This window comes from Canis lupus, chromosome 30 (assembly GCF_003254725.2).
Source record: "Canis lupus dingo isolate Sandy chromosome 30, ASM325472v2, whole genome shotgun sequence".
In the NCBI taxonomy this organism is placed as follows: domain Eukaryota; kingdom Metazoa; phylum Chordata; class Mammalia; order Carnivora; family Canidae; genus Canis; species Canis lupus.
This window is the reverse complement of record NC_064272.1, coordinates 23,933,284-23,959,069: the sequence shown is the minus strand read 5'-3', so window position 1 is coordinate 23,959,069 and position 25,786 is coordinate 23,933,284. Positions and strand designations below refer to the sequence as shown.

General features: G+C 39.7%; 1 protein-coding gene and 1 pseudogene across 1 annotated transcript in view; both read left to right on the top strand.

Moving 5' to 3' along the window:
- The first annotated feature begins 12 nt into the window (after positions 1–12).
- On the top strand, positions 13–16,080 carry LOC112675525 (tRNA (guanine(6)-N2)-methyltransferase THUMP3-like; annotated as a pseudogene).
- Positions 16,081–21,233: 5,153 nt separating this feature from the next.
- Positions 21,234–25,786, top strand: part of ADAM10 (ADAM metallopeptidase domain 10) — a 126,904-nt gene continuing 122,351 nt past the window's right edge. Inside the window, exon 1 of the mRNA XM_025472659.3 lies at positions 21,234–21,551. Within this exon, the coding sequence (XP_025328444.1) occupies positions 21,497–21,551 (55 nt within the window). The 5' untranslated portion in view covers positions 21,234–21,496. The remainder of the gene's footprint in view (positions 21,552–25,786) is intronic.

Sequence of the window (25,786 nt, the reverse complement as noted above, 5' to 3'; positions counted from 1 at the left end):
ATTTCTCACGCGATGCGGATGTTTAAGGGCTGGAGTCTGTCTGTCCGAGGTGTTTGGAGGACTACACCGCACAAATCCCAGTCTCCCCGGGGTTTTGGCTAAGAAACGGGGCTCCCCACCAGCTACTGCTGAAAAACGTCCGCCCTACTTGAGGCGTCAGTGCGGTTGTGGATATTGGCCTGCACGGCCAAAAAAGAGTGGGTGACTTGGGCCAGTAATAATAAATTAGATTGTGCCTGAATTAGCCAAGTCTTTGCGGTTTTGTTAACTTGGCCTCACTTTGGATGGAGTGAGAAGTGCCTATTCCTGAAAGGGTTCTCTAATTAGAGTTGATTCATCTTAAAGCCACGCAATTTTCAGAGAGGACGGAGTAGCCTGGAAGTTTTGTTGGTGACAAAATGGGATTTGGAGCCTATTCTGACCTGTTCTGGACAAGGGGTTCCCCTCCCCCGTCCCCCCCCCCTTTTTTTTAAGACTTTCAACATTTTATTAGGCTCAAGGGATACAATAGACAAGATAGGTCTTCCTTCGTAGTTAGGGATATCAATACCTGACACCTAATGAAATAGTATCTTACCTCTTTCGGTTAGAGAAGGTAGACAAAAATACAAACTTGTTCCATTCATTCATTTAGCACAGTTCAGGACCAAGTGCATTGCTGGATACTGTGGCCCTGGGGATGCCACAGAGAAAAAGAGAAAGGGCTTATGTCTTCCTTGGGTTTACTGTCTAGTAATTTTCCGTTGTATTGCTATATTTTTGACACTTGCTTGGGAAGTATGGTTTCCTGAGAATGCAGAAGATGGAGCTTCTTCCACCTTTTTGCATTAACACATTTTTGTGATATTTATCCAACTCTTGGAAAAGAGGAAAGTTTAGAAAGATAATAGCATCTTCAGAATCTTGAATTTAGAAGTTTTGTGTGTTTTTGGTCTCCATGTCAATTTGTAAGCAATAAATACTATGGTTCAAATCAGAATTTTGCCCTGAGAAAAGATTGCAAATGTTAACAGATTTAAGATATATGCTCCTGGAGGTGCCTGGCTGGCTCAGTTGGTAGAGCATGTGACTCTTATTAATCTTGGGGTTGTGAGTTCCAGCTGCTTTGGGTGTAGAGTTCATAAAATATACTCTGCTGGATTAAGCATTTCTTTAAGGCCATTAAGTGCAAATGAGCATACTAGAGATTTCAGGAAATTCAGAATTTAACATAATGCCTTGATTATAGATTTATAAAAGTATATTATAGAGGTACCTAGCTGGCTCAGTCAGTAAAGCATGCAACTCTTAATCTCAGGGTGGTGAGTTTAAGCCCCACATTGGGCATGGAGCCTACTTAAAAAAATAGTATTAAATAAGGGAAGTTATATCAAGAAATTGAATGACGCTCATTTACAGGCCAGAAACCACAGAGCCTAAAAGTACAGAACACATGTCTCAAATAATAGTGTTTCACTAATTTTTTTTTTTAATCCTGCTTGGCTAGGCCTGTACTCACAGTGGTAGTTTTCATTGGTATATGTTTCAAACGCTCACATGCATAATTTAATAATTTATTTATAACAGAAAGAAGCAGAACCAAATTTTCTTTTTATAATGTTGTCAGCAATTACATAAGGCAAAATGAACAGTGGTGAAAATGTATGTATATAATTAAGTTTGTGAAAACATACATATTATTTTTCTTTTTTTTTTTTTTTTTTACGTATTATTTTTCTAAGGTGGAGAGTGGCATCTAGGGAGAAATATCAGAAGACAATACGCTGAAAAATGTCTCATTCTTTCTTGCTTATATGTATCTTTACTTAAATGTGAGATAAAATATGCCATTTAAAAATATAATAGTTACTTTCCAACCTTTTAAAATTATTTTTTGGTTACAGATGTAATAGTCTTAAAGTCAAATACTTTATATAAAAACAAAGCAGTTCTTTGCTCCATTCCTCTACACTGTTGAGTCCTGTTCTTTACAAGCAATCCCATTCATCACCTAGATATTCCTTAGCTCCTTATTCCTGAAGTTTTGATTAGCATGATTACACTCAGATTTCTTAATTTAAAAATTGTAGGTTTTGTTTGATTTATTCTTGTAGGAGGTAAGGATTTAGTTCTTTTCTCTCATACCATTCTTCCTCCTCTTGTTCCAGCCTCCCAATTACTTTGAAAGTTTTGATTAAATAAGGTACTCAGAGTTTAAAACATTAGAGTTATGCATTCTTAAAAAGATTTTATGTATTTATTCATGAGAGACACACAGAGAGAGGCCAAGGGAGAAGCAGGCTTCCTGCTAGGAGCCTGATACAGGACTTGATCCTAGGACCCCAGGATCACAACCTGAGCCAAAGGCAGACCCTCGACCACTGAGCCACCCAGGCACCCCGAGTTATATGAGTATTATTTACCATCACTATGATTGTGATTATATTACTTTTCTTCTTAAACTTTTGTTTTTCCTCAAATTAACAGTTACCTCATCATTTTGTTTGCTTGCTTAACTCATCACCTACCATTAACTCAGCCATCGACCTGCCAGCACAGTCAAACATATCAGATTACCTCTCAGATACAGTTTAATTTTGGGTATATCCCTCCTGAAACACAGAAACTTCTGTTCCTGTGATCTAAACTTTTTGTTTAAAGAGCTGCTGTAAAGTTGTCATCCTGGGACTTCCCTTTACTATTGTCTTAGGAGTTCCTTCCTCCTCATTTCCACTTTGGTTCTTTTTTGGATCTCCTGTCTTCTTCTTTCTTTGATTGGTGGAACATATTCTTATTTAGCTTCCTGAGAAAAAGTGTATCGAAAGCACATTTTTTGTAGCTTGTGTATGTCTGAAAAAAGACTTAAAGTCTACATTTATAGTTTAGCTAGACATAAAATTCAATGTTGGAAATACTTTTTCTTCATTTTGAAGTCATTGATCATTGTCTTTTAGCTTCCAGATGATAGTAGTCTGATACTCCAGAATTGTTGTATGTAACCTATGTCTTCTCTCTGAAGTTTGTCTCTTTCTTGGTGTTCTGACATTTCAGTACTTGCTATACTTTTGGGGGGGCCTTGTTTTATTCGTTGGGCTGCATCCTTGGTGATCACATTCAATGTAGAAACATATGTTCTTCACTTCTGGAAAATTTTTTCATTTCTTTGATAATTATTATTTATTCTTTAATTTTATTTATCTTCTTGTTCTACTTTCTAAGAGATTTTCTCAACTTTGTCTTTCAATTCTTTTTTTAATTCTTTTTTAAAATTCTTTTTAATGCATTGTTTACTGCATATATTTAATTTTCAAGAATTCTTTCTAGTTCCTTTTTATTGTTTAAAGGCACTTGGCCTTTCATCTCTTAGAATATTGATCACAGTTTTTGATGTATCCTTTATATTCTTCAAAGGTGTTTGAACAATATGCTATAAAAAGCATACTTAGTAGGGAGTTATTCATAGTGCCAGAGAGTAAGATATAGGGAATACAAGTGTGAAACACTGAATTTGTTTCCTTGGAAGGGCAAAATCTGTTTTGGGAAATAAGATATATTTACATGAAATATTGAGAACATAAGTCAATTAATAATTAATACCAAGTGGTGGGGCACCTGGGTGGCTCAGTCAGTTAAGCATCTAACTCTTGATCTCAGCTCAGGTTTTGATCTCAGATCTTTGAGTTCAAGCTCCACACTAGGCATGAAGCCTATTTAAAAAAAAAAAAAAAAAGGTACTGAGTGGTACAAGCAATAATAAAAATTCAGATGGGGTGGGATGCCTGGGTGGCTCAGTGGTTAAGCATCCTCCTTTGGCTCAGGGTGTCCTCCTTTGGCTCCTGGAGTCCTGAGATCGAGTCCCACATTGGGCTCCCTGCATGGAGCCTGCTTCTCCCTCTGCCTATGTCTCTGCCTGTGTCTCTCATGAATAAATAAATACAATCTTTAAAAAAAATTCAGATGGGGAAATCTGTTAGCAGAGATAATTGAGGAATTAAGCTACATTATCCTAATTAAAATCACAGACTGTTAATTTAGGCTTAAGAAATCTAAAAAATGCATCTCTAACTCAAAATTATCATTCTTTTAAAGTTCTTTGTTTTTTTAAGTTGGATCTTGACAGGAAAAGATTATGACAGAAAAGTTGGTACTGTCTTTGACTTTTACCCTAATTTATTTACTATTATCTGTGAAGTCTTACTGATGTTATTATACATGCCTTTTCTATTTCACTCATTTATAGCCTCCTCCCTTGCTGAGTCTTTATCATCTTACTACTAGTGTATGTTAGCATTCTAATCTTTCCCCAGCCTATGGTTTTTTCTTCTAAATCCTCATCTCCCATAGAAATAACTCAATAAACAATCTCTACAATTTTTAAACGAAGAAATCAGAGTGTTACCATGTTACTCAGAAATGTGGAGGTAAGGGGGATCCCTGGGTTTATCGGTTTAGCGCCTGCTTCGGCCCAGGGCGTGATCCTGGAGTCCGGGCTCCCTGCGTGGAGAAGCGTGGAGCCTGCTTCTCCCTCTGCCTGTGTCTCTGCCTCTCTCTCTCTGTCTCTCATGAATAAATAAATAAAATCTTAAAAAAAAAAAAAAGAAAAAGAAATGTGGAGGTAAGGAACTAAAGAAGATCTAGGAGTTGAATGGGACTGCCTCTAAAGAATAGCACTCAAAAGTGTGGACGGATAGGGCAGAGAACTGCTTTGTTTTTATATAAAGCATTTGACTTTTGAAACTATTACACCTTGCTTTTATTTTGTTGATGGTTCTACTAAAAACTATTTGAAGATTATTATTAGCTGAACTAAAATTGGGTCAGAGCAGATTGCACAGAGATGGGCCATATACACCTTTACTCCTTTCTTCTTAGCTTTCTACTCAAGATATGATGGTAAAATAGTGAGTTAAAATCAAGTGTTTCCATGTAACTCAAATTGTGCTGGCTCTGGCCCTCAATTGCTTATGCAGAAATTCCAGCCTCCTGCAAAGTACATCCCCTATTTAATTATTTCTGAGAGCCCCCATGAGGAGTCCCACACCTGTTCAGAAACAGATCCAATCCTATGATATTGTCCCAGGTGCTGCTTCTACTCCATGCTGCTTCACCAGATGCTAGTCTGTCCTGCTGATATTAAAGATGCATGATGGTGAATGGAAGAAAATGACCTTCTTTTCCCTTTATTATAGCTCTAAGATGCTAAATATTGGTGAAACAGGTTTTTAAAATTTTATTTACATAGTTTGAGACCTAAATTTAAGAAGGGGACCTAAATTTGCATTCAGATAGGCTATATCAGGAATGAATTCAAGGAATATATTCATTCACCTTCAACTCATAATCCTTATTCCACTGCTCTTATGCCAATGGTTAAAGTTTTGTTATTGGATCAAGTACATTATGCCTTAGGACACCTCTCCTCAAACATACTCCTACCAGTGTAGGAGTGCTAGATTTCTCTCAACTTTAGTACGATTATTCTCAAAGTGTGGTTTTTGGATTCATAGTATTAATATAAGTTGGGACTTGTTAAAAATGAAAATTCTCTAGTACCAACACCTGATCTACAGAAAGAGGAACTCTGTACGGAGCCCAGAGGGCTGTGTTTTAATAAGATCTTTGGGTGATTCTGATTCACAATAAAGTTTGAGAATTACTATTCTAGCATTAGGGGAAGCCTCTCTTCTCCACCCCAATGGCACATAAATAAAACTTAACAAAAGTCTTCTAAATTCACCTTCTAGGGACACTTGGGTGGCTCAGTGGTTAAGCATCTGCCTTCTGCTCAGGGCGTGATCCTGGAGTCCTGGGATCGATTCCCACATTGGGCTCCCTCCGATGAGCCTGTTTCTCCCTCTACCTGTGTCTCTGCCTCTCTGTGTCTCTCATGAATAAATAGATAAAATCTTTAAAAAGAAATAAAAAAAATAAATTCATCTTCTATAGCCAACTTTGTTTATTACATACCCTGAACTCTAGCAAAGGTTATTTTGGCAATTTTTTTCTATATATTCTCCCTTGAGGGGGGTGTATATGTTTGTATACATATGTGGTGTGTGTGTGTGTGTGTGTCTATACCTTCAAAGTCATGTTGAAAACCATATTTTTTTTTGAAAACCATATTTTATTATCTTAATTTCAAAATGCTTATTTGTTCTTGCTTTTCCTGCATTTTCCCACCTTAATATCAGTCTCTGTCACCCAGGCTTAAAACATTTAAGTACTTTCATTTAGTTTCCTCATGGTCAACAAGTCCTATTTTTTAAAATATTTTATTTATTTATTCATGAGAGACAGAGAGGCAGAAACATAGGCAGAGTAAGAAGCAGACTCCATGCAGGGAGCCTGATGCGGGACTCGATCCTGGGACTCCAGGATCATGCCCTGAGCTGAAGGCAACTGCTCAACCACTGAGCCACTCAGGCGTCCCTATTTTTTAATTTAAAATGTTTAATGTAAGTAAATATTTAACTGTACTTTTGTAATGCAAAACCAAAAGATATTCATTTTAGAAAAATTATCTACAAGCAAAAAAGGAAAAACATACTCTTCATCATGCTATGTGGAATGAAGTATTAGAGATAACACTAGAGATACTTCACTCATTGTATGTCCTCAAACCTTTTGAGGCATCAAAACACATGTATATTTTTGTAAACAAAAATTGGACCATTCTGAACGCATTTTTTTTCAGTTATCAATATATCATGAACATCTTGGGATGAGGCTGGCTCAGTTTGTACAACATGTGACTCAATCTCAGGCTGTGAGTTCAAGCCCCACGTTGGATGTGAACTTAGTTAAAAAAAAAAAAACCTCAAAAAATCTATATATATTGTGAACATCTTTAAGCATTAATATACATTCACCTACATTTCTAATGAATTAATATTCTATTATATGGCTGAATCAATCTCTGCTTTTTGGACATTTAGATTGTTTAATATTATGAATGTCACTAAAATCAATGTCCTTGTAACTGAATCTATTCCTTTAATAGATTTCCAAATGTTTAAGTCAAATCAGGATTTGATTCTTCCTTCAATATTTTATCCAAGCTTTGCTTTCCATTCTCTCTGGTGCTGTCCTAGGTCAGTGAGTGTGTGGGAGTAAACCTGCTAACTGATTTCCCTATAGTTTATTTTTCTTGGAGTACATCATGTATATTGCCACATTAGACAGTGCTTTCATTATTTCCATCCACTACTGAAAAGCTTTAAAGGCACCTCGTCAACCACTAAATATCCTAAATTGGTCTAGCATTCAAAGCTTTTCTTAATCTATCCTCATTCTATATAACAACCTTATCAACTATTAAAATGTAATAATAACCCTTTCTATAAGATTTGGTTTGCTCACTCACTGAACTAATTATACTTATGCAAATTGTTGTCTCATTTTGTTTCCCTAATTCAAAATGTCCTCTCCCTTTTTCTCTTAATTCCAGTTTAGCTTTCAAAGTCTACTCAGATTATGTCCAACTTCCCACTTCAAATTCCCCCTTTTTTACTACACCATTTAAAATACAATTATTGAAAAAAATACAATTATTGAATTTCCTCAGGACTAAGTTTCACTTTCTTAATATTTAAAAATTTCCAGATTCAGAATTAAACATTAAAAAAAATATTTTGTTTATTTGAGAAAAAGAGAGAGAGAGCACGAGCAGGGGTGAGAGGCAGAGGGAGAGGGAGATGAAGAAGCAAAGTCCCCACTAAGCATGAAGCCCAATATGGGGCTTGATCCTAGGACTCTGAGGTCATGACATGTGCCGAAGTCAGACACTTAGCTGAATGAGCCATCCAAGCACCCCAGGAATTAAACATTCTGTGAACATTTAATGCTCTTTTCTTCAAAAGCTATTATTAAATCAATGGCGTACCTTATAGTTGAGGGTATCTGAGAATCAATATTATTTTTATATGTTGACATTGACTTTCCAAGAGAACTTGGTCTTTTATCTTCATTCTATCCTTCAAGTTTATTTAGATCAGTAATTGTCAAACTGCCGTGTGATTACACTCACATGAGAAGACTGTTAAAACGCATGTTTCTGGGGCTCCTGGGTGGCTTAGTTGATTAAGTGTCCAGCTCTTGATTTTGGCTCAGGTCATGATCTCAGGATCATGAGACCAGACCTGTGGGGGCTCAGGACTCAGCAGGGAGGAGTCTTCTTGGGATTCTTACTCTCCATCGGCCTGCCCCTTCAAATAAATAAATAAATAAATAAATAAATAAATAAATAAATAAATATAAATAAATCTAAAAAAAAAAAAAAAAAAAAAAGCATGCTTCTGAACTCCAAGCCCAGGAATTCAGACTCAACAGAATTGGAGAAAAGTCCGGGAATTTGCAATTTTGACAGGCATCCTAAGTGACTCTGATACAGGTATTCCTCAGGCCATATATGGAGAAACACTCACCTAGAACAATAATCAGATAATAACCACTTGCATTGTTGAGAAGTATAGTTAGTAATTGTTAATATGCATATAGTAAGAATTATGACTCATTTGGCTTCTAATGACAATAATGAACCCCTGTAATTATTTATTGAATATCTATAACATGGTACTTTGGGGAACAGAAGGGACTATTAAACATGGTCACACGGAAGCAGCCTCGCATAGTAGGAATTGTGATGAATGGAGACCATGAGACCTAGGACCAACATCTGGTCCTGCATTGACTAATTTTACAAGTTTGGCTAAATTAATTTACTTCTCTTAACATGAGCTTTCACCTTTTGTAAAAGATGAAAAAGACAGAGAGAAATATTAGTGTGAATGTTTTTGCTATGTGTCTTTGTGAATAAAATGGAAACACACAGCAAAGCTCTTCAAATATATTATTGTTGTCACTATCCTCAGATTGGTTACAATCTGGTTAGGAAGACAAGACAGGGATCCCTGGGTGGCGCAGTGGTTTGGCGCCTGCCTCTGGCCCAGGGCGCAATCCTGGAGACCCGAGATCGAGTCCCACATCAGGCTCCCGGTGCATGGAGCCTGCTTCTCCCTCTGCCTGTGTCTCTGCCTCTCTCTCTCTCTCTCTCTGTGACTATCATAAATAAATAAAAAAAATTTTTTTAAAAAAAAGGAAGACAAGACATAAGCATCTACAAGTAAAATAAAAATATGACACTCGAGGCAGTACTGGAGACCTACTATGAAATGCTTCCCAGAAAGATGAGAATTAAATAACCAAATCAATATAAAATGAATCAGATTCACTATTTGTTATAATTCCCTTAGAAGACAGGATTCTTTCCAGGTCCAAAAGAAGCAAAAGTAAGATTTAGCAATCAAATCAAAACTTGAATAAATGTAAAAAAGTTGTGGCCTAATCAATTATATTATCCTTGAAAAAAAATAATAACAAAAAGGGAGATGGTGGTCTACATGGGGTCTAGAGAATATTCCAAAATATAAGGGTTTGTCATAGTGTGTTTCAATAACCATTTAGGGTGGAGCTCACCTGAACAGCTGGATGGCCTGACACCTATCTGGTCCCTTGACCTATTCTAATGTGGCACAGTAAGTTGCATAGTTGGATAAACAAGCCAGTAAAATCATTTAATTAATTTCTTCTGCAGTGATGCTTTGCTTAATAAGCTGCTTTCAATTATGATTTAGCCAACCACGTGTTGAAAGATAAAAAGAGAATGCAGTGGCTTGTTAACATGAATATCTAACTTGTAGAATAATAAGGTGATGTTTTGATCAAGACATGTCCCTTGAGAGTTGAGTTCCTATAAATTAGTCCTTGTTGGCTGATCATCTCAAGTTGCATGATGAAAAATCAAGCTTCTGATGGGGCTCCTAGGTGGCTCAGTGCGATAAATGCCTGCCTTTGGCTCAGGTCATGATCCTAGAGTCCTACATAGGGCTCCCTGCTCTGTGGGGGGCCTGCATCTTCCTTTCTCTCTGCCTGCAGCTCCCCCTGCTTGTGGTCACACACCCTCTCTCTCTGTCTCTCAGACAAATAAGTAAAATCTTAAAAAAAAAAAAACCAAAATCAGGTTTCCGGATCTTCCAAACCAAACAGTAGATTCTGGACCATGCAGTGATAATACAAATGGATTCACCCAGTAATTTAAAAAACCAAACTATAAGATTTAGAGTCAAGCAGACTTAGGTTAGAAGCCTAGACCTCTCTTTCCTCATTTGTAAAATGGAATATGTCTACTCCATAACACTGTTGTGAAGAATAAATGGAATCATGCATGTAAAGTGCTTATTATGGTGCTTTGCACTATGTCAGGAATATTGTCTTAATAGTCTGGAAACCCCCAAATCAGGAGCAGAACAAATATTTGTTGAATGGATGATAACTAATTACCACTGTAACCCTGTAAGTTTTTTTGGAGGGGGTGCTCTCTGCTTTGCTTCAAAACCTCTTTCTCTCTGTGCTCTGTAATATCAGAATAATAATATGAGAATTTCCATAAAGTACAGAGGATTTTTTTTTTTTAAAGATTTTATTTATTTATTCATGATAGTCACAGAGAGAGAGAGGCAGAGACACAGGCAGAGGGAGAAGCAGGCTCCATGCACCGGGAGCCCGACGTGGGATCCCGGGTCTCCAGGATCACGCCCCGGGCCAAAGGCAGGCGCCAAACCGCTGCGCCACCCAGGGATCCCAGTACAGAGGATTAATTGCAGATGAGTGATATAAAAGTTAGGTGTTTTGTGCTAAACTGTGATTGAGATTTGTGGGGCTCCTGGGGTCTAGGAAAACACTTCAGGACTATTTGGAAGTTGATCTAGTTCTGAACACAGAGGTCACAAGCAAAAATTCTGACAGGAATAACACCAGCTGGGGTGACATTAGACCAGCCCATCCAAGGAGGGCAGCCTCTACTCAGTTTCAGCCAATTGAGGTTTTGTTAAAAAAAAGTCTGCTTAACCTCTCAGTTTTCACAGCCAATCTGGTATCTAGGTTTTAATTCAAAAGCTCCTGATTGTTAAATATTAACAGATAATTAAGAAAAAAAAATTAACAAGTCAAACCAAACCTGTCTGTGAGTCCAATTTGGTTTATGAACTACCAGGTCGTGACCAGAACTTTAAAGGCTGTGTAATACTTGTTAAAAGACAAACTGAAGCATATTCAAAAATTTTAAAGACTATTTGAGCAAAAATTAATTCTAATCAGGCAACAAATAATAATAAGCTAGCAGATAGAAAAGCTTGAAAGAACTCCACAAAATGAAAGACTTTTAGAGGCAGATGAGGGTGGAAAGAAGGAAATTATACTAGGGAAAAGGTGGGTTGGTTATTGCAAAGTTAACTCCTTTAGGAGATGGCAGAAGCCTATCTGGCATATTACCTAACTGTGCTGAACAGCCATTTCCTGATTGACTGGGTTAAGATTCCATTTCTGAGAGAGTGGGAATTGCAATTCAGTCTCAGTTTGGTGATGTGAGGCATAGCATAAATGACTCCATTTGGGCCTGTTTTGTTTTTTAACATATTGTATAAGAGGAGAAGAGGTATAAAGAGAAGAAAAAACAGAAGAGAGAAAGTTTATGATGCTTTGGGGTTCTGAAGTATTGACCAGTCTGACTGGATAGAGTAGGAGTTTCATTTAAAAGGCAAGAGAGAGGGATCCCTTGGTGGTGTAGCGGTTTAGTGCCTGCCTTTGGCCCAGGGCGTGATCCTGGAGACCTGGGATCGAGTCCCACGTGGGCTCCCGGTGCATGGAGCCTGCTTCTCCCTCTGCCTGTGTCTCTGCCTCTCTCTCTCTCTCTCTCTCTCTGTGACTATCATAAATAAATAAAAAAATTAAAAAAAAAATAAAAGGCAAGAGAGAAAAGGTTGGACAAGTGAGTTTGTTTTTGTGGAGCACCCTGAATGTTAGATTAAGGTATTAGGTTTTTTTTTTTTTTTTTCAGATTTTATTTCTTTATGAGAGACATCGAGAGAGAGAGAGGCAGAGACACAGGCAGAGGGAGAAGCAGGCTCCATGTAGGGAGCCCAATGTGGGACTCGATCCCGGGTCTCCAGGATCACACCCTGAGCTGAAGGTGGGCGCTAAACTGCTGAGCCACCCAGGCTGCCCAAGAAGATATCAGGGGTTTAGGCAGGGAGGGGCCACTCCTAGTTTTTTAATAAATTAGTGAAATGGACCTTATTCTAGCACTAACATTCAATAAATATTTATTGGATATATTTTTGCTAAACTCTCTGAGGCCCTGTTTTTAAAATCCCTTTAACATGTGATTCACTCCCATCTTTAAGAATTAGGAAAGGTATCAGGGGCACCTTGGTGGCTCAGTTGGTTAAGCTTCTGCCTTTGGCTCAGGTCATGATCTCGGGGTCCTGAGATCTGGTCATGATCTTGGAGTTCTGGGATCTAGCCCTGCTTTGGGCTCTCTGCTCAGTGGGGAGTCTGCTTCTCCTTCTCCCTCTGCTTCTCCCCACTGCTCATGTATTCTCTCTCTCTCAAAAAAATAAAGAAAATCTTAAAAAAAAAGAATTAGGGAAGATATTAAATAAACAAATACAATACAGTTTAATAAAGCTTTACTTATTCTAGAGAGAGAGGGTGAGAGCAGAGTGCCAGGGGAGGGGCACAGGGAGAGGGAAAGGGACAGAAACAGGCTCCCCATGAAGAAGTAGCCCAACCAGGGCCCCATCCCAGGACTCTGAGATCATGACCCAAGCCAAAACCGCAAATCCAATGCTCCACCAACTGAACCACCCAGATGCCCCTATAGTACAGTTGAATAAAGCTACATTAAAAGTATACAAATGGTAGATATTAAGTTTTGTCTAGAGATTAAGTTAGTGGAGATTTCACAGAAAGATGGCCTGAGCCATATTTTTAATAATATCTATTTCTTTACATTTGAAAGGAAATTGACATTTATTACATGCCTTCTAAATGCCTTAAGTTTTAAATATTATTTTTCACTGTTCTCTTTCCCCAAAAGCTGATTTTCTAAGTCCTTTTCTTTTCTGATCCCTTGGACAGAAAGCAAAATCCTAGCAAAAGTGTCTTAAAATGAATTATTGAAAGGATCTTTTGAGCCTGGTTTTATAGAATATATAGGATAAGTGGGAAAGGCATTCCCCATAGAGGGAATAAAATGTGCAAAGGTATCAAAGAGGGAAGTGATATGTGTGTTTGAGAAGGCAACTGCAGTTGAACATCAGCATATTGTAGTGATTAAAGCACATGCTTTGGAGGAAAATTTAACTTTGGATGTTGGCTCCGCCTCATACCTGCTTTGTGACTTTGGGCAACTTGTTTAAGTTCTTTTTCATAGTTTTTTTTTTTTTTTAAAAACACAAACTCTACACCTAACACAGGGCTTGACTTTACAACCCTAAGATCGAGAATTGCATGCTCTACAAACTGAGCCAGCCAGGTGTCTCACTTTTTTTTTTCCTAGATGGTAACTTATTTAAGTTCTTTAAGCTTTCATTTCCTTACTAACTGCCAGCTGTTACTGTTATTCTGGTTTTTGTCCTTGATGCTTTTAGAAGATAAAGTAAGAAAAGAGAGCCATGAAAGACAAATCTGGCAAGGAAAGTAACAACCAGATCATAAGGGCATTGTATTTTATCCTAGGAATAAAAGGATATATATTTTTTAAAAAGACCACTCTGGCAGCAGTTGGGGCAAAAGGTCAAGGAGTGGGTAATGTAAGACAGAGAGACCAGATCTTGGGCTTTGGCCATAGAGATGGGCCGGGGTGATTCATAGGATGGAGATTAAAGATGACTTGACCTACTGGAATGGAAGAGGAGTTAGATAATTGCTTGCATGGGGTTGTCACTAACCAAGATAGCACGTTTAGGAAGGAAAAGTGGTTTGAGTAGGTTGATGTAGGGATTTGTTCGGTTTTGGACATGTATTTGGTGTACCGTAAGGAGTTGGTTAGTAAACGTTAGATATGCAATCATCACAACACCTAAAATTTTATAATTACATGTACCATGTAATATTCTCAGTGCTTTACAAGCACTTTACTTAACTCCCCTAGCAGCTCTCTGGAAGGTAGAATTACTTACTATTCTCCCCACTGTAAGAATTACCAAACTGTGGCACAGGTACCTTAACTTATTCAAGGTTATAGCTGGTACATGGTGCCACTAGGATATAGTTCTGGGACTTGGGACACAAGTATAGGAAAAGTGTTGACTGTGTGGTAGGTATTGGGTTATAATTCAGAATAAGAGAGACCCAGGCTTTGTTTCAATGGAGTTTACATCCTAGTGAGTCATAGACACTTGAGAGTAGTAAAAACTAATCATGCAAGCGAAGAATGAGAAGACAAGAAGTAAAGACCTGAGGAACACCAATATTTAAAGGATAAAGAGAAGAAAAAGCCCTGGGGAAGAGATGCAGAAGGAAGCATAGTTAAAAGTAGGGAGGAGGAAAAAAAAAAAAAAAAAAAAGTAAGGAGGAGGACATGACCTGAGCATGCTGGGTTGGAGGGAAACTGGAGCAGAAAGGGTCTGCACTGGTGGCTGTGACTGTATTAGGAATTTAGGAAGCACTGCCAACATGTTTGGCTTTAAGAAGCCACTAATAAACTCCTGGATGTTAACCTTCATGAGAACCAGAATTCTATACAGTGACAGAAAGTGGCCCCAGAAGTGAGTCTGAGCAACTCCAAATCACTATTAGAGCCACAGCACCTACTGGTTTTGAGCAAATAGCTGCAGATGAAATGAGAGAGAAATTGGGGTCATACTGCAAACTCAGCAAAGACCGGGACAAGATATATTTAGACATTTCAGTGGAAAGTCTGGCTCAGGTTCATTGTCTAGGATCAGCTGATAACTTATCAACTTAAGGAGTTTAAAGATTACCAGTTCAAAGAAACAAAGGAAGAAGATCTAAAGGATTTTGAAGAATTGGATGGAAAGCTTCCACCGTCAGACCCTTTAAAAGTATAGAAAATTAACACCAAAAAGTATAGAAAAAAGAAAACGCAAAAAGATAAATCAGAATTCAAGTAAAGAGAAGATTAATAATGGATAAGGAGACAAAACAGATGAGAGATATGATAAAAAAAGATTCACTAACAATACCTTAGATTTTCATATCTTAGGTTATTATGAAAATCCAATCATCAAAGAAGAAATCTGAACATTAGTAGGTGATGATTTAGCATCTTGCAAAGACAAGGAGGATGAAAGCTCAAAAGAAGAAACTCATCCTGAAGTGCTGAAGTTTAGAGTCACATGCAACAGGACAGGAGAGAAACTGCTTTTCCTCAAATAAGGCTGCAAGAGATTTTGGGGGTGCTGTTCAAGATTACTTTAAGTGGAAGGCTGACATGACCAACTTTGATGTGGAGGTTCTTTTGAACACCCATGATAAATTGTTGTGGGCATTGCATTGATAGAAGAGAATCTCCACTGAAGAAATATTACATATTTTGAACCTACAACTCTTAGACCTACCTTTGCTAATGGGATGCTCAGGCTCTGTGCTCCTCAACCCATTAATATAATAGTTGATCTGACGTGTGGAACAGAACAATACCAATAGAGGGGGCCACTGAATGGTCTAACTGTTGGCACATTGCTGGTAATAATAATCTGTTGGCTGTGAATAGAGCAGCAGATAATATCTCATCTTTATTGACCAAAAGCCAAAGTAAAGAAGGCAAAGTATCCTGGGGTTTGCCCATAGATGCTGTTCAGTGGGATATCTGAATCTGCCATTGAGAACTGTCTCTGTTGACATTATTGTAACAAATATGCCATTTGGAAGAAGGATGGGCCCCAAAAAGAGAAACTGAAAACTTTATCCAGCTTGCCTAAGGGAGATGAATGGTGTCTGTAGACCACGGACAGGTTGCTGCATTGCTTACTCAGGACAAGAAATGCTTTGCCAAGGCATTACCTGGAATAGGACATGTTTGGTGGAAGGTACATACTGTCTGGGTGAACACAGGGTGTCTTTATTTTTTATTTATTATTGTTTTTTAATGTTCTTTTTTTGTATAATTTTTTATTGGAGTTCGATTTGCCAACATATAGCGTAACATAGGGTGTCTTTATTACAACAATTTATCTTCTGAAATGTACACCTCAAGCTTCTATTCTTCCTTCAGAACAAGATGGGGAAAGAACTCCTTAGTGATGCAAAGAATAAAGATGGTTTTTTTTTTTTTTTAAGAATAAAGATGGTTAATGATATTTGTGCCTCCTAACACTGAGAATGTCAGCATGATGAACTTGGTTTGAGAGAAAAATAGTGTTAATAAAATTGCAGCTTGCAATTTAAAAAAAAAAAAAGGAAAATCAGGAAAATGGGCAAGGTCTTGGAAAATACTGGAGGAGAGAATTTTGAGGAATGTTAATCGACCAAGAGGTCTAGTTAGTTAAGGATTCTGAGTGCATAGCGGCATTGATAACTAACAGATCTTTGATGGCGCTGACAAAAGTAGCTTCTTAGGAATGATAGGGGTGGAAGTAAATTGCAGTGCATTGAGTGAGCACTGCAATGCTCTCTAGTGAGAGATTGGAGTGAGATGGTTTAGAAGTCCTGCAGCAGTGTAAGCAAGAGAAATTGTGTAATTGGAGCGACATTAGTGGGAAGGAAACAATTAAAGGCGCAAAAAAGACATTTTCAGGGAAAGAATTAACAGATGGTGGCTGGTTTTGAACAGACAAGGGAAGAAGAGTCTACAGCGATTCCACTGTCCGTGTCAGGTTTTTGGAAGAGCGATGGTGCCATTATCAGATATAGGAATTTAAACATACTGAGTTTGTCATGACAGTGAGACACCCAGAAGGCCGTTTATTAGGAGTTGGAAATTTAAAATATAAGTGTTAAAATGTTTACCAGGATTGGTTTATGTTGTGGAACAAATATTTTCATGTAATATTACTTGTGTAATATTCTGTATATAAGTATATACTTACTTGTTAAATTTCTCATTATTGCAGCATGAGAATAACTTTTCTTATACTGGTGGTATCAAAGCTGTGTATTCTTGCCAAGGAAATAATGCTATTTTTAAAGAAGATTTTATTTATTTATCAGAGAGAGAAAGAGTGAGAGCACAAGCAGGGGGAATGGCAGAGGGAGAAGGAGAAGCAGGCTCCCCACTGAGCAGGGAGCCAGATATGGGGTTCCATCGGACCTGGGTATCCTGACCTGAGCTGAAGGCAGACGCTTAACTGACTGAGTCACCCAGGCACCCCAGGAAATAATACTATTAATTGCTGCTTTTGAGTATTCATGGAAGGACAGTGATATTTATAATTTTTACTAAACAAACACAAAGCAATTATTGCCTGCCACTTTACAAAATCAACTAATTTAATCATTGAAAAAAATCCCGTGAGGTAAAGATTTTATCCTTCTTATAAAGAAATGTTGAGGTTAGAAAGGTGAAAGAATTTGGTTAAAGCTACACAGCTTATGCATGGGAGAGCTGGGAGCCAAACCCACTTAGTCTAGGATGGTATAAATGATCACTTTCCCATACATTCTCAAAATCCCAAAAATGTGGTAAGTTACAATTTCAAACAAAATAGCCATTCAAAAACTTGTGACATTTTAACACATTCATTATGAAGCTGGTATGTTATGTATTTATGGTTTAAAACAAGGGGATCCCTGGGTGGCTCAACGGTTTGGCTCCTGCCTTTGGCCCAGGGTGCGATGCTGGAGTCCTGGGATGGAGTGCTGCATGGGGCTCCCAGCGTGGAGCCTGCCTCTCCCTCTGCCTGTGTCTCTGCCTCTCTCTCTCTCTCCGTGTCTATCATGAATTAAAATAAAATAAAATAAAATAATAAAATAAAACAGAAAGGTGGGGTGCCAAAAGGTGGGGTGCCAGTCGGTGGAGTGTGCAACTCTTGATCTCGGGATTGTGGGTTCAAGCCCCATGTTGGGCGTACAGATTACTTTAAAAAACCTTAAGAAACAAGGGATGCCTGGGTGGTTCTTTAAAAAAAAACCTTAAAAAATAAAATAAAAAGAAATACAATCTTAAGTGTAATTTTCAATGATCGCCTTGGTAATAATGCAAAAGATGATTTTAGATTTTTTTCCAGTTGAATTTATTATTTACTTATTTATTTAAAATTTTTATTTATTTATTTGAGAGAGTGAGAGAGAGAGAATGCACAAGCCAAGGGAGGCAGAGGGGCAGAGGGAGAAATAGACTCCTTGTGGACTCTGGGATCCCAGGACCCTGGGATCATGACCTGAGCTGAAAGCAGAGGCTTAAGCAACTGAGCCACCCAGGTGCCCCTCCAATTGAATTTAAAGAGAAGGTGTTATTTGCTTCTAACCATTATAAATAAATAAATTTTAAAAATAATTATAAAATATTAATTATATAAAATTAAATAACTATAAAAATACTGTGCAATACAAAACATGCCACAAGATAGTCTAATAGCTAGAGAATCATAATTTGTTGACACCACTACAAAAAGAGAATAATAACAAGCACAGGTGATGTTTGCATATAATTCCTTGTAAGAAAGGAAAAGAAAGAAAAATTTATGAGAATCTGGCATCTTTTGATAATCCCATACATCTCATTATAAATGGATGCTTTTATTTATTATTATTTTTAAAAGATTTTATTTATTAATTCATGAGAGACACAGAGAGAGAGAGAGAGGCAGAGACACAGGCAGAGGGAGAAGCAGGCTCCATGCAGGGAGCCCGATGTGGGACTGGATCCTGGGACTTAAGGATCAGGCCCTGGGCCGAAGGCAGCGCTAAATCCCTGAGCTCCCTGGGCTGCCCTAAATGGATGCTTTTAATGATGGTTTTGTAACTACTAACTGTATTTTCGAGCTTATTAATATTGGAGCAAAACTAAATAATTCACTTGTCAAACTGACAAAGAAGCTTACATCTTGACTTATGTAAAGGGTAATAAATTTAAAAATATACAGAATAAAAAGTATAGGATTTCAATTAATTATTAGCAATGGTACTATTAATACTTATATTCCCTAATATAGCCTATTCAAACAGGATGCCAAATAGATAATGAGATACAAGTTTTTTTCTCCCTTATTTGCCATATGACTATCTGGAACTAGACAGTGGTGATGGTTGTACAGCAATGTACAATACTAAATGCCACTGAATCCTGTACTTTATTTAATTTCATTTTTTTCCAGCTTCATCAAGATATAACAATATATAACATTGTATAAGTTTAAGGTACATAATGTGTTGTTTTGATACACATATTGCAAAGTGATTATCACAGTGGGGTTATGTAACACCTCCATCACATCACATCACATCACATAATTATCATTTCATTTTTGTTGTGATAATATCTTAAGTTCACTCTCTTAGCAACTTTCAAGTATATAATACAATATTATTAACTATAGTCCTCATGTTGTTCATTAGAGTTCCAGAATTCACTCATCTTTTAACTGGAAGTTTGTCCCTTTTTTTTTTTTTTTTTTAAGATTTTATTTATTTATTCTTGAGAGACACAGAGAGAAGCAGAGATATAGACAGAGGGAGGAGCAGCCTCCTCACAGGGAGCCCGATGTGGAACTTGATCCCTGAACCGGGATCACGCCCTGAGCCAAAGGCAGACGCTCAACCACTGAGCCACCCAGGTGTTCCTCTACTTCTTTCTCATGGAGCTCAAACTTACAACCCCTGAGATCAAAAGCTGCATGCTCTACCGACTGAATTAGCCAGGCACCCCAACTTTTAACTTTTTGAGGAACCCCCATACTGTCTTCCACAGTGGCTGCACCAATCTGCATTCCTACCAACAGTGCACAAGTAAGTGTTCCTTTTTCTCCACCTCCTCACTAACACTTGTTAATTTCCTATGTTTTTTATTTTAGCTATTCTGATATACAGTGATGTATCATTGAAGTTTTTATCTGTGTTTCTTTTATGATTAGTGATGATGAGCAACTTTTCATGTGTTTGTTGGCCATCTGTAGGTCTTCTTTGAAAAAATGTCTATTGAGGACCTCTGCCTATTTTTAAATTGGATAGTTTGTTTCTTTGCTGCTGAGTTGTAGAATTTTTTTTTTAAAGATTTTATTTATTTATTCATGATAGTCACAGGAGAGAGAGAGAGAGAGAGGCAGAGACACAGGCAGAGGGAGAAGCAGGCTCCATGCACCGGGAGCCCGACGTGGCATTCGATCCCGGGCCTCCAGGATCGCGCCCTGGGCCAAAGGCAGGCGCCAAACCGCTGCGCCACCCAGGGATCCCGTAGAATTTCTTTATATATTTTTGGATACTAACCAGGTATCAGAAACACGATTTACAAGTATCTTCTCTCACTGGGTAGGTTGCCTTTTCATTCTGCTGATTCTTTCCTTCTGCAGAATCTCTCTAGTTTGATGTAGTCCCAGTTATTTGGCTTTTATTGCTTGTGCTTTTGGTGTCATAATAATAATAAGAAGAAAATCATTGCCAAGACCAGTGTCAGGAGATTTTCCCCTGTTTTCTTCTAGAAGTTTTACAATTTTAGGTCCTAATCCGGGAATAAGAGTTTAAAGAACCAAAGTGAGTTACTGAGAAACCAAACATGAGCTTCAAAGAAGTTAGGGTGAAGATCAGAGAGTTCTCTCCAGAGCTGGGAAAAAGAGTGGCATAAAGTGGACACATTTTGGGCAGGAGATTTAGGGCCGTATAGCTTAAGCTGCGCGAATTTAGAATGGCCAAAGCCTGATCTGCAACAAATTTTTAAAGAATTCTGAAAACAAAAAACAAAAAACAAAAAACCAAAAAACCAAAAAACCAAAAACCAAAACCAAAACATAGGCTGTGTCTTTCCTTTCCGGGCTTGAAGGTCCTTACAAGTGTTGTGATCACTGGTGGCTGGCGCTTGTTGGGACCTTGCTTTCGTTTATTTGGTTGCTGTCGTGCACCACCACGGGCAGAAAGAGAAATAAAAATCTCCCTTCCTTATGAAGTGAAGAAGACGAGAGCGGCCTCGAAACATCCTTCGCTCTCCCGTTCGAGCCTTCGGATGGTCCTCAGCAGCCCTAAGAACTAGAGAGCCCGGGCAGCTCTGCGGAGACGCGCTCCCGCCTGGGGGCGGGGCCAAGGGAGACCCCGCCCCCCAGCCCAATCAATCCCAGCTCTCCGGCGGCGGACAGGAAGCGGCCGTGGGCCCGCGAGCCCGGGAACCGGCCCCCGCGCGCATGCGCGCGCCCCTGGGGCGCCTGGGGGAGGGGGAGGGGCGGGAGGAAGGGGTGCGGCCGGGCCTGCGGGTTGGATCCCGCGCGTCACGTGGCGAGGAAGGAGGCGGAGGTCCTGGGCTCGGGGGAGGGAGGTAGAGAAGAGGGAAGGAGCGAGGGAAGGAACGCGGGGAAGGGAGGAAGGAAACGAACGAGGGGGAGGGAGGTCCCTGTTTTGGAGGAGCTGGGAGCTCTGCCGGCCCCTGAAGTGGAGCGAGAGGGAGGTGCTTCGCCGTTTCTCCTGCCGGGGGAGGTCCCGGCTTCCCGTGGAGACTCCGGACCAAGCCCCTCCAGCGTCTCCCTCCGGATCGATGTGCTGCTGTTAACCCGTGAGGAGGCGGCGGCCGCGGAAGATGGTGTTGCTGAGAGTGTTAATCCTGCTCCTCTCCTGGGCGGCGGGGCTGGGAGGTGAGGCACGACCCCGGGCGCCGGGGACGCGGCGGCCACCACGGACCGCGCGGCGGTTGTGGCGGCGGCGGCGGCGGCGGCCGGGGCGAGCGGAGCCCAGTCGCGCGGCGCGGCGCGGCGAGCGCGTCAGTCAGCCCGGCCGGCCGGCGGCGCCACTCGGGCGCGCGGCGCTCGCCGCTCCCTATTGTCCCCCGCGCCCCGACCGCGTTCCCTTCCCGGCGGGCCGAGGAGGCTCCGAGCTCGGCGAGGCCTTCCCCGCCCCCCGCTGCCCCGGCGACGGCGGAGCTGGCGGGCGGCGCGGAGCCCAGGCCGGGGGCTCCAGTCCCCCCAGCGCGCTCGCCGGGCGCCGGCGGGCTCTGCCTCCCCCCTGCCTCCCTGCCTGCCCCCTCCCTCTCTCCCTCCCTCCCCCGCCTCTGCCCGGTGGCGGATTCCGGAGTCCGCTCCGCCGCGGGGAACCGCCGCGCAGGCTCGTGGGAAGTTGCGATGTGCGCGGCCGGGCCGCTGTATTGTTCTTCCCCGGGCGCGGCGATCCGGACCCGACCCGGGTCTGCAGGGGGGCCGCCCGCCGAGGGGTGGCCGCGGTGCCCTGCCTGCCGGCCTGGGAGAAGTCGCTTCCGCCCTGCGGGGTGCCCTGCCTCTGCCCGGGCGGTCGGAGACCGCTCTCGGGAGGGCGTGTTTACGTGCCGTGGAAACGTCTCGTTGCCCAGGGGAATGGGTTTGCTGGGGCAGGAAGGTCCGCCGTCTCGGGATGCTCCCTGATGTGCTGGTGGGATTGGGTCTGTCGGAGTTGGGGCCAGCCCCTGGGTAGCCCAGCCGGACTTTGCTCACCCTCAGGTGGAGTAAGCGCAGCGCAGTGAGTGGGTTGTCAGACGTGGGCAACTTCCCCACTCCGCAGACTGGACTTCAGTTTACCGTAAGCTCCTAATGTCTTGGTCACTCGGGTTTTGCAGACGGCGTTTATTTCCCGTGTATCCTAGACCAGCTGCATTACTGTGTTGTCGTGTTGGTAGGGTGCGTTATTTTAGGTGAAGTTTTTGATCCGCCCCAAAGTAGACTTAGAAACTTCCAAGTATGTCGGAAAGCATCGAATTGAAGAAGTGACCCGAGGGCTTCCCGACGAGCCTAGTCTAATTTGACAGAGAACACCGTATATTTTATGTAGCGTGTTGCTCCCGTTCTGCTCTGTTACTTGGACTCAGGATTGCAAAGCCAAGCGTCTTCTTGTCCTGAGTTCCTAGTCCGAGAATGATGCTTTCTGTACCTACACTTTTGTTGTAGTTCGTGGGGTTCATTTGTTAGAATATACATAGGAGATGAAGAGCTTCTGGTAGATGTGTAGTTTGAAGAAGCATCGTGTGCTGGAGACCCTTTATAAGGGGCTTTTCATTTAACATTTGTATTTATGTTCAGAAGGCGGCTTCCAACAAATCATTTCTTCTGCCCGTTACCACTATTTGTGATTAGAGTCAGGTGTTAGACTCTTGATTTCTGTGAGGTGCTGCTACAAAGTGAGACAGACGAGTGAGGTACTGAGCAGTGGTGGTATATAACATGACCTTTGTTTTTAAAAAGTGAAACAATAATAGGAATTGGTGTAGCCTGAGGGTTGAGGAAGAAGTAAATTAACAGCCTGATTTTTGTGGGTTAAGACCCTTGGTACGCAAAAATCTAAATTCAGGACTCTGCAGTCATTTATAAAGTATCATTTTGCATTAAACATTAAAAGGCTACTTACTTTTTGATGTTTAAGCAGAACTTTTTAAAAAGGACACTCAGAAACTTTCATTTTGAAATTAGCATCACGATTGTAGGCTTTGGGTACATGGAGATACTTGTGATTTTATTGCAATATATACTATTTTAAAATATGAACCTGAGCTATTTAAATTTAGGGTCAAGTTTGTAAAAAGTTTATATGGCGATGATATGTAGAATAGAATATACTCGAACATAATTTGTTTTAGCATAGGAAAGAAATGAATATGTAGATGAGAAGTTGTAGTGGAAATATGGATTTAACCTTAAAGTATAGATCATTTTTATGTAGTTAAATGGTTTTAGTTGCTTCTCCATTCTGATTCATCAATCACTGTTTTGTGTTAATTTTTTCTTTTAATGTGATGAGTGGGAAGTTTGAAGAATGAAAGTGTTTAGAATCATAAAACTTAAACTTCCCTAATGCTGTTCATTTCTAGCACATGCCCCAGTCTGTTCTATTTGTAGGAAGATACATAAAATTTCCAGAGATGTCTATATATATATATATATATATATATATATATATATATATATACATATATACATACACACAGACACACACACTCAAGTATATACATAAAATTACTTTATTATTTTAACCATGTTAGAAAATTTTTGGAACTATTTTAAGTAAATAGTTTACCAAGCCTAAACAATTTTTATGTATGTATATTACTTTTTAACATAGATATTTTGGAGAATTGTCTTTTCTCTTTTTAAAAATTAATTGGCCTGTTTTAGATATTTTAGCTCTAGTAGTATATTCGATCCAATAGTACCATGCATTCTTTAGAAATAAGTTTTCTGGAAGTTTGGCCAAAAGTATTAAAAATATCAAAGCTTAAGCTTAAACAATTTCTCTCACTGCTATCAAATAAGGGTCTATGAAGTTAACAAGAGAGACAGGTGGTTTTGTTTTTGTTTTTGTTTTTGGTCTCTCTTTTTTTTTTTTTTTTAATTTTTTTTTTAATTTTTATTTATTTATGATAGTCACAGAGAGAGAGAGAGAGAGGCAGAGACACAGGCAGAGGGAGAAGCAGGCTCCATGCACCGGGAGCCTGATGTGGGATTCGATCCTGGGTCTCCAGGATCGCGCCCTGGGCCAAAGGCAGGCGCCAAACCGCTGCGCCACCCAGGGATCCCTGTTTTTGGTCTCTCTTAAAGGGTTCTTCTGACTGTTCATCTTTTTATTTATTTATTTATTTATTTTTTTTGTGTGTGTTCATCTTTTTAATTTGAATTTGATAATCTAGTTAGCTGTTTTATTTTAAGGCCCATTCAAGCCATCTCCTACATTAACGGTATCTTTTCTATATACACAGGACCTCTCTGAGTAGGTGGAGGGAAACAGGCATAGCAGGCACCTCTGATGTCTCATATTCTTTTTATAACTTGTTAAGATGTTCAAGAGTGGTTATTCATTATCTGATTTCTTAAATTTTCCAAAGGATTTGCAGGGTTGAGGGGAGAGTAAGGGACATTTCTGTGTCTGCTGTGTATCTGATTCTGTGTTACAAGTGGTGGTATTTTACAGTTGAAGAAATAGACTTGAAGAAATTTATTTAGCATCATCCACCTGCTAAATGGTGAATTAGACATTTAAACCCAAGCCAGCTTGACCTTGAGGCCTGAACTTGTTACCCATTACCCCTCATAACCTTTTTGAAAGCAGTTCTCACCACTAGCTTAAAGGTGACCATTGGGCAGAACCACCGTAGAGATGTGTTTTGTTTGATTCGCAGTGTCTTTAGGTTTCAACTATTTATCAACATCAAAAACTTGGGAAGTTCCTTAATGAAATTCATGGGTTTCTAGATTTTTTTTTTTTGTAAGAATTGGAAACCTAGGCTCTTCTGGGCTGCATTCCCATTGTCTGTAGCAGAGTGGTAATGCAGTAGCTGTCCTCTTTAGACTGGGCATATGCTTACCAGTCAGTGCAGTTACTATCATTCCTATTGGTAGTACACTTAGCCTACTTCACTCACTTTAATTACCTGTGTGGATCCTCTTAGTATGTTATTTGCATCTCTGCCTCAGCTTCATCTTGCATAGATGAATCCAATCTTTAAAAATTTTTTTTGACTTATCTCTTATCCAATTTTTAATGTATTTTTTAATTCTTCATTTTTACAATAGTCTTAAAACTTTGTCAACAAAAGCTGTGGCATACGTAATACTTTTTATCTAGCATAAGATTATTAGATATTTTTTAAAACTCTGTTCTCATAACAGTTTGAAGGCCTTAAAGAATGATGGTTATACTTTTTCTGAATCACTTTATCTCAGTGAGCAAATAAGAAACCATTCCTTTTTCTACTTGGGTGAAATTCATAGGAAGAAAAATGAGGGTCATGTAAGTAAAAATGTAGGCCTTTTTTCAAGAATAGGTAGTAAACATAAACTCTGCCTTTGAAATTCATAAAATGGAATAATACATTCAACAATAAGCTACATTTTTCGACATTGTTGGGAAATGA